Source organism: Pleurodeles waltl, chromosome 1_2 (genome assembly GCF_031143425.1).
Source record: "Pleurodeles waltl isolate 20211129_DDA chromosome 1_2, aPleWal1.hap1.20221129, whole genome shotgun sequence".
NCBI classification, from domain to species: Eukaryota; Metazoa; Chordata; class Amphibia; order Caudata; family Salamandridae; genus Pleurodeles; species Pleurodeles waltl.
Genome location: NC_090437.1, coordinates 297362976 through 297377743, shown reverse-complemented (window position 1 = coordinate 297377743; position 14768 = coordinate 297362976). Strand labels below are relative to the sequence as shown.

The window sequence follows — 14768 nt, the reverse complement described above, 5'->3', positions numbered from 1 at the left end:
GTGTCACCCACTGACTTATTGGTTCACTATTTTAGGAGTACACTCTGCCCTTGTGCTCCCTCCTCTAAAGGTTAAGAAAACACACTACATTTTATCCTCATTGTTTATTATAGTATAGAATACTAATTCATCGATTGGGGCATAACATTTAATACGATGTAAATAAATGATGAAAGACCTTTTCAATAATTGGTGAAGATCCGGATTCCATTTTATTAGCATAATGAAGTTTATGATAACTTCTTCATGAAGCACAATTTCAGGTAGGCAATAAAAAGACAGATGACTGTCATACAGGCAAGTGCTATGTGATTACTCCACAACTCCCAAGTTGTTGCATCAATTCCTTGTTCATTCAAATATTCCTCTCCGGTGCATCTAAAAGACACAATAGGTGAGACAATTCAACCTTAAGTGAGTTATGTAAGTGACAAAAAGAAGACAGTACTTCCAGATTCGTTAATTCAACTTTTGTAGATGATATGTTGTTTTGCAAATTCTCTTGGCTGGGTAGGTTAGAGCTTAGGACACCTTTTGCACAAAACCGGAATCCGCTTTCAGTATGAAATGTTTAGACCACCAAACCATAAGTTAACTTGGTAAAATTATCTTGTGTTCCATTCATTATCACAACAGCAACCTATATTTACAAACTATTTGGTGTCTGTAGGCAAGACTTTAAGCATGCAAAAAAGCATTCTGTGCTCAGAAAGTTGGAGATCGTCATTCCTGGAATGAAGATCTGCGGATGTGTAGACCTGCAGATGGAACGTAGTACACTGGAAAATCTACCAATAGGTTTAGAGACAGTAAAGGAGGGATTTTGTGAGTCTGGCTATGTAAAAAGAGTGGCACACCGTCAAATGTAATTTTGTGTGTGAACACAAACAATTTGCAGGGTGTTTCACACCTTGAAAACAGATGTAAATACACCATTTACTATAAGGGGAAAACCGCCATCTTAGAGGACCTTGTGGTCTTACAATATCACGGTATTGTATAAAAGCCCCTAAATATGCAATGTTAAAAATTTTAGGAGCAAACATTAAACATCTGATCCATGTGCGTAACATATTTCATGTACCAAGTCTTCAAAATGTATCAAAATCTTCGTTTATCAAATGTTTATCACATAGCTTGTTAGAAGAAACACATCAACGTTTTACTTCAACAAGGACATACACCCAAAAGATAAAACAGATCCCTAATGTAAGCCGCTGCTTGATCAGAATTCAACAATTACAAAATAGCAGGCATGCCCCAATCCATATATTTGACTCATGACATAAGGGGTCGTGATCTTAATATTTACCTCTGAAACTACTGTTTGCAAGGGTGATTCAGGAAAGGAAACCAGCCCCCAAATTTTATGTAGGTGTTCTTTTCACAGGGTAAATATATAAAAATATATTTGTGGGGAACATAGCTTATTGGGCAAATGCACAATTCTAGTTTGACAGAGGATATTCTGTATGGGGAATTGCAGAAAGTAATAGAAGGTGTGAAAACTTAAGGTACGTCCAGGTTTCCATGAGTACTCTGTGAATTTTTGAGAAGCTTTAGAAAGTCAGAAATCTATTCACATTGGGCGCCCTGATGTACAAAGCGTGAAGTCCCAACTTTCAAACATCTGCATTTAAATGTGGCCCACCTTCAATACGTGCCACTGTAGCAGATGCTGCTCAGTCTGAAGCGGCCATTCTACATTTGACATGCAGGCAACCAAATCACCTCTGAGCTTCTTAATTCCACCATATAGAGTAATGTAAATTATTGTGACAGCTGGATTTGAAAATGTCTAATAGAAAACATGGTGTGAGTGACCTTCACTTTCTGTCACTAGAAAATGGGAGAGAAATGTGTTTAACCCTTTGTCGTGTTGGAGATTCTTAAATTAGCTGGTGCAGTCTCAGTATTCTTCTCTTCATAGCTGGATGCCAGTTTTGGCAGATCATACCACAGCTGCTTGTGACACTTAACGATATGAGTTCCTTGTAATTGTGGGGAGCAATACAAAATAGCCTGGCTGCTGCTCATAACCCAAGCTGCTGAAGAGTTTCAATATTTGAGAATCTGCAGGGGGCGCAGCTATCAAGTCAAATGTTGAATTCTCTTTAGATGGGTTAGTCCACTGTGTGTCTCCAGCTGTTTAATACATTTTCTTGCAGCCACCTGCATATTTGATATGCTGGACTAAATATGTCAGAAACATCTGAAAGACTATGCAGCAGAGATGCGCCTATGAAGCATCAGGAGTACTAAGAGTGCAGATAGGAGTGTGGGGACCTTGCTTATTGAAAGCGACCATCTTGCCAGCACAGTCTTTATCATATACTGCCTTTTGCTGCTTAATACCACAATGTGATACAAAACACAGTATCACAGAATAGCAGTCGTGCCAGTTGGCACTCTTTTGGAAAAGTCTGAGTACACACAGGGAACACTTTTCCTCAACATGTTTTTATTAAATCTCAGAATAAATAACAGCTTCAACATGTAGCACAGCTTTTTCCAGGCTGTAGTATATCATTATTTCAGGAGTTGTACATCATCGTTCAGGGAATTAAATATAGTGCATCATTCTTTTTTTTAATTACATTTTTTCATTGAAATTTCAACAGGGTAGCAAAACTCTCTTACACTTTTTTGTATATATCGTCTGCCCAAGGGTGGCTCTATCCCAACATCTTTCCCTCCATAGCAAATCAATTGTGGTAGATATGTCATCACTTTACATAAGTAATTGTAAAGCACTTCGTTTAGGTAGAGCAAAATGTTAATGGTTCAATCTGGATAGGTGATGTGTCAGCGGGGTCCATGTGGCTGCACATTTTTTTCTGAATGGCTTGGATCATGTGTTCAGTTTTCATTTTCAAGAACTAAAAGTTCTCACAACTTTCCGAACCATTGCACTGTACTTGTTGTGAAAGTTATTTTTCGGTAGTTAGCTGTTAGAGTTGTAGCTGTTCCCAACAAGTGCCTTAGGAGCATTATGTCACTAAATGTGATGAATTCAAAATGCCAAATATTTTCCATGAAGGCCCAACCGCACTACTCTGGGATCAACTGACTCATCCTTCCCTATAACTGCCTTAATATGGCTCATAATTTATTTCCAGAAGGGTTCTATTCCTGAACACTCCCATCAGCTATGCAGTAGTGGCCAATGTTCTTGATTGTCTCACCAGCAGCCCCTCAGTACACTAGGATAAGATTGAAGCAAGAGTTCAGTACCATGGATAGAGCAGCCTGAATAATGCCTCCCTTCTCTAAGCCCTCTAAATGGCAATCCAGATCCTCTTTGAGTCCTCCTTAAAAATATCTTTATTAAGATCTTGAACCCAGATTTTAATGAAATTCCTAAATACCTCTACAACATGCGTCTTGCAGTAATCTGTACAATTCCCAGATCATTCAATGCAGGAGCACAACCATGTTGATCACTTAAATCCTACCTGTCCAGCACACATACAGGGAATTCCATGTATGGTGATGAAATTTAGGCACATATTTATACTTTTTAAGCACCGCATTTGTGTCATTTTTTGATGCAAAGGTGCCGCAAACTTACAAAATACAATTGTATTTTGCAAGTTTGCACCGTTCTTGCATTAAAAAGCAGCGCAAATGCGGCGCTAAAAAAGTATAGATATGGGCCTTAAATTCTTTTTTTAGTTTTGACCAATTATCCCCATACCAAGAATCTATTGTCTTAGTGATGAGGCCAAGATATCTCAGTGAGTGTAGTGTCCAACAAAAAGGGCTAACTATCTTCACCTGATACATGTTCTCCCTGTGCAGCTTCAAGATCTCTGATTTACCCTGGTTAAGCTCAAAGGCTGAGACTTTGTCAAAGTCTGTTAAAATGGACACCACTGTTGGAAGGGAGATCTTAGGGTCAGTGCTTGTCAACAGGCCATAATCCACAAACATGCAGACCATGTATTGCAGTTCCCTGAATGTAATCCCTATGACTCTTTCAGTTCATCTCAGTGTGCCTGCTAAAGGCTCAACCGCTTATTGAAATAGAAGAGGTGTAGCCCTCTCTCGTGCCCCTCTCAATGGCAAAGGTTTATAAAGGGATGCCATTAACTCCTATCCTCATTTGGGGAAATTTGTAAATAGCTTAAATCCAGTTTGTAAATTTTAGGGCCAAAATTTAATCCATCCATTGGAGAGTCTAGATATTGCCAGTTAACCCTATCAAATGCCTTTTTGGCATTGAGGCTGGGGCTGAAAATGTTTGCCCAAATTTTCTTGTGCATGACTGTCTTAATCAGGGGGCAATTCTCCTGACTTTGCCCCTAGCCTGTCTGGCCTTCACAAATCCTACCTGATCCGCATCAATCAGGCCTCGAAGGACAGGCACCAGTCTATTTGCTAGGACTTTGATAAAAATCCTTCAGGTCTGTATTAAGCGGTGTGATTGGCAGGAAGGCCACAAACGTTTCTAGGTACTTGCTGTTTTGTGAACCAGGGAGATATCTTCATGGACTTGGTAAGTACAGAATGCTTATCGAAGGAACTGTGCAGAGCAGTTAATGGTTCTGCCAGAGATGATATATATGTTTTATGAAATAATACTGTGAAGCCATCTGGCCCCAGAGATTTAGTCGAACACATCTCCCCCAGAGCGTCCTTGACCTCTGAGACATTTATAGGCTGTTCTGGTTTGTCCCACTAATGGGCATTCAGTGACTGGATGGTCAAAGCTGTAGGTAGGTTTTAACTTTCATAGAATGCTCAAGGACTTGGGAGTACAGAGCCTGAAAGATCCTTCTCAACATTTTTTTCTTGGTCGTACATTTCTCATTAGCTCTTTTTCTTATATATCGCCTAGCAGTTTGGGCTTAGAACTGGTGCACTAACCTTATCCCCTTTTTCGTAAAATGTCTGTCCCAACTTCCACAATGCCCTCTCAGGCCTCTTCATTCATAGAACGCTCAGTTTCCCCCTTAGATTTGCCAGATTTCTGCAGGTTCTAATGGAGGAACTTTGGTTATCCAATTTTTTTAGGTGAGCAAATTCCAAGATCCAAATTATTCCTCACTAGCCTGGCCTACCTTCACCTAGCAGCTTTCATTGTGGTTGTCTCCTACTGTCCCTTTGAAGGCATCCCACCTACTCGCTGATGGGATACTCCCTCTTTGCTCACTTGAGAAATTCTCTGATTTATTTGGCCACTTCCTGCCTCATCACTCAGTCCCTAACTATGTCTGTGGAAATTCCTCAGTGGGTTCTGGAAGTTCGAGAGGCTCAGTTCCCCAGCTAACTTCAATATGGGCATGGTCTGACATGGAGATATCTACGATATCTGAATCTTGTACTATGCACAGTAAAGGGTAGGTCATAAGGTTATAAACAATCCTTGAATAGGATGTATGCACATGGAGAAAAATAAAAACTTCTTGTCATCGGAATTGAAAGTACACCAAACATCCTCAGGTCCCACTGTCCCAGAACACTCTGCAATCCCTTAGAAATGGTTACTCTGGTGTGGCCTCCAGCATTAACTCTGTCCAGGCCAGGGACCCAAGCTAAATTAACATCTCCACCTCCATACACATTTCAAAAGTGGCCTTCATATATTGGGCCTGCCCATCTTGGGAAATATAAGTTTATATAAGTAGTAGCTGAACTGTGTCCTGAAATGTGCACCACCAGAAATGTTCCCTCTGGGACTCTAAACACAGTGCCTTCTCCCTCACAAATTTGTTCTTTCCGAAAATTGTCATCCCCACTATCTTAATAAGTGTTCTTGTTGAAGTAGGTCCCTTGTTTCCTTCCAGGAGCATATTAATCTAATTTCACCTTCCTATGTAAACATGAGGAAGTAAGGGTGACCCAGTGGTATTTGAGTTTTTCTTTTTGCCGGTAATCTGTCAATATTTTAAAGTCTAGTCCCTTCTGCAGGGTATTTGCGGACAGACCTTAAAAGATCTAGAGTTTAGGGCCCTCTACCGTAAGATCCCTTCTCTTCTGAGCAGCAGCAGCAATATTTTAGTTGAGGGCATAGAGGTGAAATCTTCTGATGACATCAAGTGGGGGCATGTTGGTGTTCTGGGTTGGACCCACCCAGTGCATTCGATGTAGTGCAATATGCTTTTGGCGCTGTAGTCCAATAGGCCACTAAAGAGCAAGAGAACAAAGTGTTCCAGGTAGCTATCAAGGATGGACAAAAGCACCCCTCAAATTCTGACATTGTTGCGCTGGGTGCTATTTTCTAAGGGCTTCATTACAACTTTGGTGGTCGGAATTAGCCGACTGTCAAAGCCGCGGAGAGGAGGCAGCTGTCATACTTGGTGCCTCCCCCCCAGTCGTATTACGATGTTCCAGCTGGGCTGACCAGTGGAAACATCGTATTATGATGTTCCCGTCGGTCAGCCCAGCAGGAACAGTGTTACGGTATTGGTCTTAGTTCCCTTATGGGACCCGAGGCCAATACCATAGCATACCAGCACCCAGTGCAAATTCTGAGGGTGCTGGGCATGGGGGCCCGGTGGCCCCAGCACTGTGTTTCTGCCAGCCTTTTCAAGAAACACCTGGCAGAAACTGGACTCATGATAAGCACGGCAGTGCTGAACTCAGCGCCGCTGTGGCTGACCATGACTCTAACCGCCATCAGCCCCTCAGGAATCATGTTACTCGCAGGCACAGTGTAATGTGGCGGTCAGACTGCTTGGAGTACAGCGGTCCGACTGCCACCGTGGAATGTCGTAATAAGGCCCTAAGTCTTCTAAATGACCCGGGAGTGGTACTTTTTGTTCCCATAGCAGCAAAAAACCCTGCTTGGTATATTCATGTGCTTCTTTCCTAGCAGTTTTATGCTCTCCTAGCTCATTGACGTCCTTTTTGAGGTCTGATAGGTCTCTGATGATATCTCCATGCAGTCCCAGTGTCTTCCCCGTGGCCTGTAAACAAAGATTCCAAATATTGTTGTGTAATAGGCACCTTTTCTGGCTCTGAATCCTCCATTTTATTTGTGTAGGTTTGGGAAGGCTGGCCTTTTGGCTCCTCTCATCTTCTGCTTGGGGTCTTCCTCCTTGTGACCTTGAGGCTATTCTCTGATCGCGGCTGTTGGGTTAGTAATTAGGTTATGGCTTACATCGACGGTAAGCTGGTTCACTGCAGGAGGTGCAGGACTCAAAGGTCTCAGCAGCAAATACTCAATTCACAGGCACATGCTCCCAGGGAGATTTTTTTTTTTTCTCCAGAAGGGTAAGGGAGACCAATGCTTAAAGAGTCACCATACCTCCTCCCACAACACTCCAAAGATTCTGGCTTTTCCGTACTTTGTGCACAGGAGGACGGTAGGCCTAAGGAAGTGGGACCATCTTTGCTCTATTTCAGGACCTCCATCTGCCTCAGTTCCCAAAAGCGATCTGCAAATTGTAAGCCCTCTGACTGGCGGTGGGAGCCCTACAATACGACTTACCTACAGTCCTTTAAAGTCAACTTTGAAGAAAGGGTTGAAGGCATATACACTAATTAGGTGCCATATAATCAGATGAGGCTCCTCGTCTGCCACAGATTGCCTCCTGGCGCTATTCAGTTCTATGGGGGGCTGGGGGACTGCGGGGCGCCATCAGTATTTGTGTACTTTTTGACCCTCACACAAGCCCAAATACCAAGCATAATGTGTCTCCACCTCAGAGCCCCCACTGTTTGTCAGGGGCAGAGAGGCCACTCTCTCTTCTTCTGTGTGCCACCACATTTTTATATTTCAATTTGACTCAGCCTTGTCCAGGTCTCATGTCTTCTTCCAGAGGGATGCTCTACTCATAGCAGCAAGCTGGGCCAGTCCAATGTGTTCCACTCAGGGTTGTAATTTTAGGGTCCACAGCGGGCCCCACAGACTTTCATAGGCCTAATGCTCACCTTACAGGGAGGGACTAAGGCTACTTAGACTCACTTCTGCAGCTCCCAATGTGCTGCATCCCCTCTCCTCGCTCTCAGCCCTGACCCCATCCCTCTGTCATCCCAGTCCCTCACAGTTGGGGACGTGGTCAAGATCAATTAACAATCACAGCTGGATCTGAGGGTTTTCAGCATCCCCCTAAACCCCTCCAAGTGTATAAGGGTTCGGTTGTGGTCTGCAAAGGGCCGAAGTGACAAAGGAAGACTTCTTACCCCAGGGCAGTGGGGTGGGCCAATTGAGCTCTGCAGCTGTCTATGCCGCCATTGTGCAAGATTCTTTTAAGTAAACAAATCAACAATGGTTCTTAAGGCTGCATGTGTGCAACGTTCAGTTATCTAGGATAGCTATTCTTAACCTTTTCATTTCCGTGGCCCCCACAGGATCATTGTTATGAGCCAGGGACCCCTGCCTAAACAATTTGTATGACTTATACCACAACAAACGACAGAATAATACAAATACACAATTATTTAAATATTTTCCTTAATTCCCAAACAAAAATCTGATTTTCAATTTTAATGAGGTTAGAGCTTTTCAAAATTTGGGTTTAAATATATTAATATATACATTTCGTATAATGTAAATGAAATACATTCCAGTACTGTATATTAATATATACTGATATGTGTGCCTTTGTTATATATATTATTATAGATATATATAGAAACATAATAAAACTATAAAGACTTCAGCAACAAAATATGTTAATAAATGGAAGTATTAAATACAATACAAAAATGTAAATACCCAAAAACACATTTACTGAAAATACTATAAGCATTTAAAACAATATTAAAACAAATAAACAAACAAATAATACTATAAAATCGAAGAAACACTGCTAGGAAAACTGTTTTTGTCCATAAATATTAAGGGCCTGATTACGAGTCTGGCAGTCCCAAGACCATCAGACTCGCTGTGGCGGTCGGACCACCGCAGCTGTGGCGGTCCAAACACCAGATTACGACCCTGGCGGTCCGACCGCCATCTCCACCAGTTTCTCTGATCCCGACGGGCTGACGGCGGTCTTGGTTGTAATCAGACAGGGTGGCACTGAAGTCAGCGCTGCCCTGCTGATTACAACCATGTTCTCTGCCAGCCATGAAAAGGCTGTTGGGGAACAGGTGCTGTAGGCCACACGGGGGATCCTGTACTGCCCACTACATTGTTATAGGCAGTGCAGGGCCCCCTCTCCAGCACCATTGGAATGAGCACTGTCTGCTCAGCAGAAAGTGCGCATTCCAAGGGTGCTGGTCAGCCCCCCCATGCTACGGCATTGGAGCCAAGTACACTGCCACTCCACATTTTCCACTGGGCTGACCGGCGGAAAGCTTGATTTCTGCTGGTCACTATCCGCGTTTCATATGAAACTGAAGACCTGAATGTTTTAATCTAACAGTGTGGTCTGTCCTACTTTTGTTTAGCGTCGGGAAACCCTTTTTGAGCAGCTAATCACTTTATAAGACGCTATAATAATAATAATTATTATTATTATTATTAATAATATTATATATCCAGGCGAGGCCTAAAAAGCTCTGGAATGAAATTCACTCATGCCTTGATGTTTACAAAACAAATTGGAGTTCACAGACACCAATAGGTTACTATTTACCTTCAATAAAATACATATTTGCATGATAAAGTGTTTGATTTACTTTTTTAGTTAAAATGTTTCTTCACACTACAGTTCACATTATACTAAAAGATGGTAGATAAATAAGTGAACGCTGCCTATGAGTTCCTAGAAATGTCTTTCTCAGCGCTTAAATCAAGTAATGAGTTCCCTTTCTTCTAGCTGTTCATGAGCTAGTCAAATGACACTTGTGTTTGCCAAGAAGAGAGAAAGCGGTTCAGCAGGAACCCAGTGATGGCTGCTGGACCAGTTAAATAAGTCGCAAAAGATTTTCTCTTTCCTGGTTTGTCCTACAATAGTTAGAGGCAGGATCTGATACCCCCAGAGTTTATGCTGCTGTTTCAGTCACATGGACTGGTTCCCTGACCTAAAGTCACTTAATGGGCAAGAGATTTGGGGCACTTGAGGCCACCACCAACATCTCAGTTTTGGATACTTTAGACACGAGTCTGTGCTATTCACTCACCAGAGAACAAGACTTGCTGAAGAAGAAAACGTATTGACCTGTACAACTTGAGATCCATCAGACAATAATGAATGGACCAGTGGCCCACTTTAAACTAGGGCCATTGGCAGGAGTAAGTGCTCAAAACCTTTTTAAGTTTGAAGTGTTCCCAAATGTTCCAGGCATCGCGGACCTGGAACGCGGCCTCCACACTCCTTATGCAGGATTTAATCATGCAGATTATTATAACTTTGTACTGTAATATTTCTTTCTATAAACGTAAACTCACATTTTATGAATAGTATGTACTCTAAGCTTGGCTATTTGCATGTTTCAGTTGAACTTACACATAAATATGATTTTCAGAATCAGACATTTTGGTGCATATTTACAAGAAAGTGGCGCATCAGCACTGATGTGCCACTTTTTTTGCGTCACCCTGTGTCCACCTAACCTCACCATGGCCTCGATGTATTTACTATACAGTGCACCATGGCGCATGTTAGCACAATAGCGTCATAATTTATGATGCTACTGTGGCGCTTTGCTGGATTAGCGCCATAAATTAAGGGCTAGTCCAGCAAAGCACAGGGAGGCCCCATAGGTTATTATGGGAGCGTCACTTTGATACCTGCCCCGAGGAGGCATTAAAAATGACGGGAAAAATAGGGCAGTGAAATCTTGTAAATTTCACTGCGCCATTTTTTGGGGCGTCCCTGCCTTACGAACGCCCCCTGTGCATACATTATACTTGGCGCAGCTATAATGTGGCCCAAGGGGATACAAGTTGGGCAATGCATGCATTGTGCCACTTTGTAAATATGGCACACAGTGGGGGCCTCCTTAACGCCTCCTTAGCGTGAAAATAATTACACAAGGGCGGCGCAAGGAGGCGCAACGGGCTTGTAAATATGCTCTGTGGTGTTTCCACGGTCACTGAGAGCCTTGTTATTTTCCACGAGTGGCACAAATGTCAGGAATACATATATTTATATTGGATTACAGAAGCCACAGATAATCACAAAGTAAACAGATAAGGTGGGGTTAATAATCACAATTGTCAAACTAAAGTATTAAAGTATTGAAGTGATCTTAAAAACCAAAAACAAGGCCCAACCCGGAATTCTGACTTCTGTCAGGCAAATAAAGGGCCCACAATGTTGCTAATATCAAGCATCCACTGTCTATGTCTTGCTTCACAAGATGTACCTTGCTCCCTGTTCTCAGCTGGAATCAGGAAGGAGCAGTGAACTGGTGTGAAGAAGTGGAGAAGCAATGATTGGGTGGGTGCTGGAGGCTGAGGGGGTAGTTTACAGTTTGAAATAGCAGTGGTCCTAGTCAGGGAAAGTGCTGGGCTTACATCAGTGGAGCTATTTTGGACATAGTGGCTCCTCCACCACAGGGATGCTAGGTCAGACGAGGCATGGCAGTCACAGATATGGAAACAGTCTGTGGCTCTCACACAGACACACACACACAGTAAAGGCCTGCACATCAGGGCCATTGTTTTGTTTTTGCTTCCTAAAAGCAAACTCCAATTTTGGGAATTTAATTTCAGAATAGGCCTCCAACATGAATGAGTACCCTGTCTGACAAACTGTCAGCGTGCAAGTTCAATTATGATTCAGGTGGACCATCAGAATTCTGTCAGTGGTGCCCCTTCTGGCTTTGCCGCTGGAAAACTTACTCCTAAGGCCTGATGGAGTAGGTGATGTCAGGCTAGCAGCCTGTCCCATTTAGAGTGGATGGTCTGATGACATTTTTGTTTCTGTCAATCACAAACAGGAAATCATAATAATGGCCTCCATGCCCTGGTAAAAAAACTCTTATGATGTGGGGGGCATTATATTTTTGTTTTGCAGAAACAAATTCCCGCTTTGGGATTTATTTCTGAAAAACTAAAATGTTTGCTTCACAGTCACTTAAAAGACAATAGCCCTGCACCAAACTTTCAGTGCTGTCACAGGAGCTGCTATGGGGCGCTTCTGTGAACACACAGATATTGCCTTTGGGTTAGCAGTGATCTCCTAATTTGGCAGGCACAGATTGGACAGGGTGGCTGATGAGATGAAATCGGCTACCCTCACAGATGGTGGGACACCGACGAGGGTCTAAATCAAGCCCTTAGTCTATTAATTGCTTTGCGGTTTAACTAAGAAGCTGTGTCTTTATTTGTTTGCACCTTCACTACTCATGGGTAGACCTCTTAACCTTCAGGCAATATTGTTTTGTCTAGGAAGTGTGGTCTCTATTTGGTAGGACCTATGCTGCTTATTGGATGACCTCATATTCTTCAGCCTTACCTAGGAAGCCTCATCTTTCTTGGTCCTACTTTTGCTGTTCCTATGTGGATCACATTGACTTGAACTAGGAAACTACATCTTCTTTTGCCCACATCCCACTCTCCTGGTAAATCTGCTGTTTAACTAGGCATTTGTAATCCCTCTAATTGCATCCTTGCCGGTCATTAGTCCTCATGCACAACACCCAGAGCTTCTCATGAAAATCAAACAATGACCAAATACTCTCCCAAACAGACTAACAAGCCTGAATTCTGGAAAAACTGGACAACACCTGTGGCAGATATAGACTGTATAAATGAAAAATTCAATAAAATACAAATACTATGCTTCCCATTCAAGTTGGCGGCAAGAAGATGTGCTCATTGTTGCTTGCATATCTGACAGCTCTTGAGCATTATTCCCGAGGATCTTGTTGCCATAACACATATTGGGCCAGAAGTATCAAGCATTTTTCCTGTTGCAAACTGCCTGATTCACAGAATCCGGCAGTTTTGGACAGAAAAATGCATTTTGCTATGTATTAATCCCAAATTGCAATTCGGTGACATGTTACCAAATCGCAGTTTGGAATTGAGAATACATAACGATTCAGTATTAAGAAGGGGCATGTTTAGGGCGTCTCTTCCTAATACCGAATCTAAGTGGTGTGTGAAAATGTTTTGCAACCGAAAAGCATTCTAATTTTATCACCTTCTTCAAGTAGATGGCAACCCATTCGCTAATGGGAAGGGGCTGCTAGGGGACCCCTTCTCCTTTGTCAATATTTGTAAAAAAAACATTTTTAAGAGCAGCCAGTGGTCCACAAAAACCTTTTATTTTTATTTTTTAAACGCAGTCAGTTTTCCTTTAAGGAAAACGTGCTGCATTTTTTTAAAAAAGCGATCACAGACCTGGTGGTCCGCTGAGGTCAGCAGGCCACCATCCCTTTGATGGATGGGATTCCTAATGGGTCACAAATTGTGAACTACCCCATGAGGCAGGTCAATTTGCGGTCCACTAGGAATCGCTATTGACACTCAGAGGAGTTTCAAACATTAGGAATACCGCTTTCCTAATTGCGATTTGTAGAGACTCGGTATTGCCAATGTTAGTACATTTGGCCCTTAATGAGGAAGTTGCTGATGTTATAGTTCCTGTACAAAACAGGTTTCATAACAATAACATGCAACACAACTTGTAGGGATATTAAAGTGGTTGTAGTCAGACTTGGCGAGGCTCTTTCTCACCGAGAGCAGCTGAGGATTTACACTGTGCATCATACATATGAGTTCTGAGTATGTACCTGTGATACGTCATTTATCCCTAATCAAAATTAAAAACTTACAGAATAAATGGGCTTTTTCGGCTGCACGATTTCAAGGTCCTTTGAGTAATATTACCGCAAAATTCAAGCCCCATGAATTCATTAACTTGCAAAGCCTTTAAAAAGGAAAAAAAAGCATTACAAACAAGTTCATTGCTTGAAAAAGTTAAAATCGAGGTTCACACTTGCATTTCAATAGAAAAAGGGTTATGATTTCAGAAGGACTGCTTTTTATTCAAAGGGCACTTATTTTTAATTCAAATCTTTTTTTATTAGATAACATGCGAAAAAAAGAAATTAGAAAGCTCAAATGATATTATTGCATTGTAAACTGCATATCAAAAGCTATTACAAGGAAATGACAAGGCAATTAGAGCAATTGTGAACTAATCCATTTAAGGTTGAAAAATTATGCAGCATGTACTTCAATAAAATAAGAACTCACAAATGTATGACGAACCAGAGGGAAAATGGTAAAAAGACCAAAGATCGGTTGTCTCAATGTCACTGCACTTCACACACGTAAGGATTGTGTCATTTCTGTCATTCCACTGCATTAATTGAAGATTCAAATTTTGGGGTCACAAAAGAGAACATGGGGGTTCAGTTCCAGCTGCCCAAGAACACACAGGTCACTTCAAGGTTAGGAAAAATCATGTGTCTTCCCATCCTTTGTCAAACCCAAGCTTAGCCATATGCTAATCAAGTCCTCAATTTCTAACTTTGAAAAGGCATCCTTAATTGAGGCCATTTCTTGCCTCCTCATCCATGCAGCATTATAAGATCCAAAAACAGTAGGATCTTTTCTCCATGGCTGAACACCGCTTTTTTTTACTTCAACACAGTTGCAGTACCATATCATTTGCAGTGACATGATCCAGTTCCACCAGCAGGGTGACCTCCACTTTGAACTTCCAGTGGCGTGTGGAGCATCTTAGGTACTTTTGCTATCTTCACCACTGCAAAGTTTTGAGATCATGTCACTGAGATCCTTCTTTCCCATAAACTGTGTTACTAACTCAATTGGATCATATCTTTTGCTCGTGATAAGAAAGAAACCCTAGAATAGAGGTAGGTCAGATATCTTGGATAGCTCTTCAAATTTCCCCACTTTTCTTAAATTAATTGAAATGACTTTGGGCCACATATACGAAGCTTCTTTCACA

At 41.9% G+C, this 14768-nt stretch overlaps 1 protein-coding gene across 1 annotated transcript in view; it reads right to left on the bottom strand.

Moving 5' to 3' along the window:
• Nucleotides 1-230: 230 nt before the first annotated feature.
• LOC138254106 (broad substrate specificity ATP-binding cassette transporter ABCG2-like) overlaps nucleotides 231-14768 on the bottom strand; it is a 319412-nt gene continuing 304874 nt past the window's right edge. Inside the window, exons 17-18 of the mRNA XM_069205808.1 lie at nucleotides 13624-13718; nucleotides 231-378 (exon numbers count right to left, since the gene is read on the bottom strand). Coding sequence (XP_069061909.1) covers nucleotides 231-378; nucleotides 13624-13718 — 243 coding nt within the window. The remainder of the gene's footprint in view (nucleotides 379-13623; nucleotides 13719-14768) is intronic.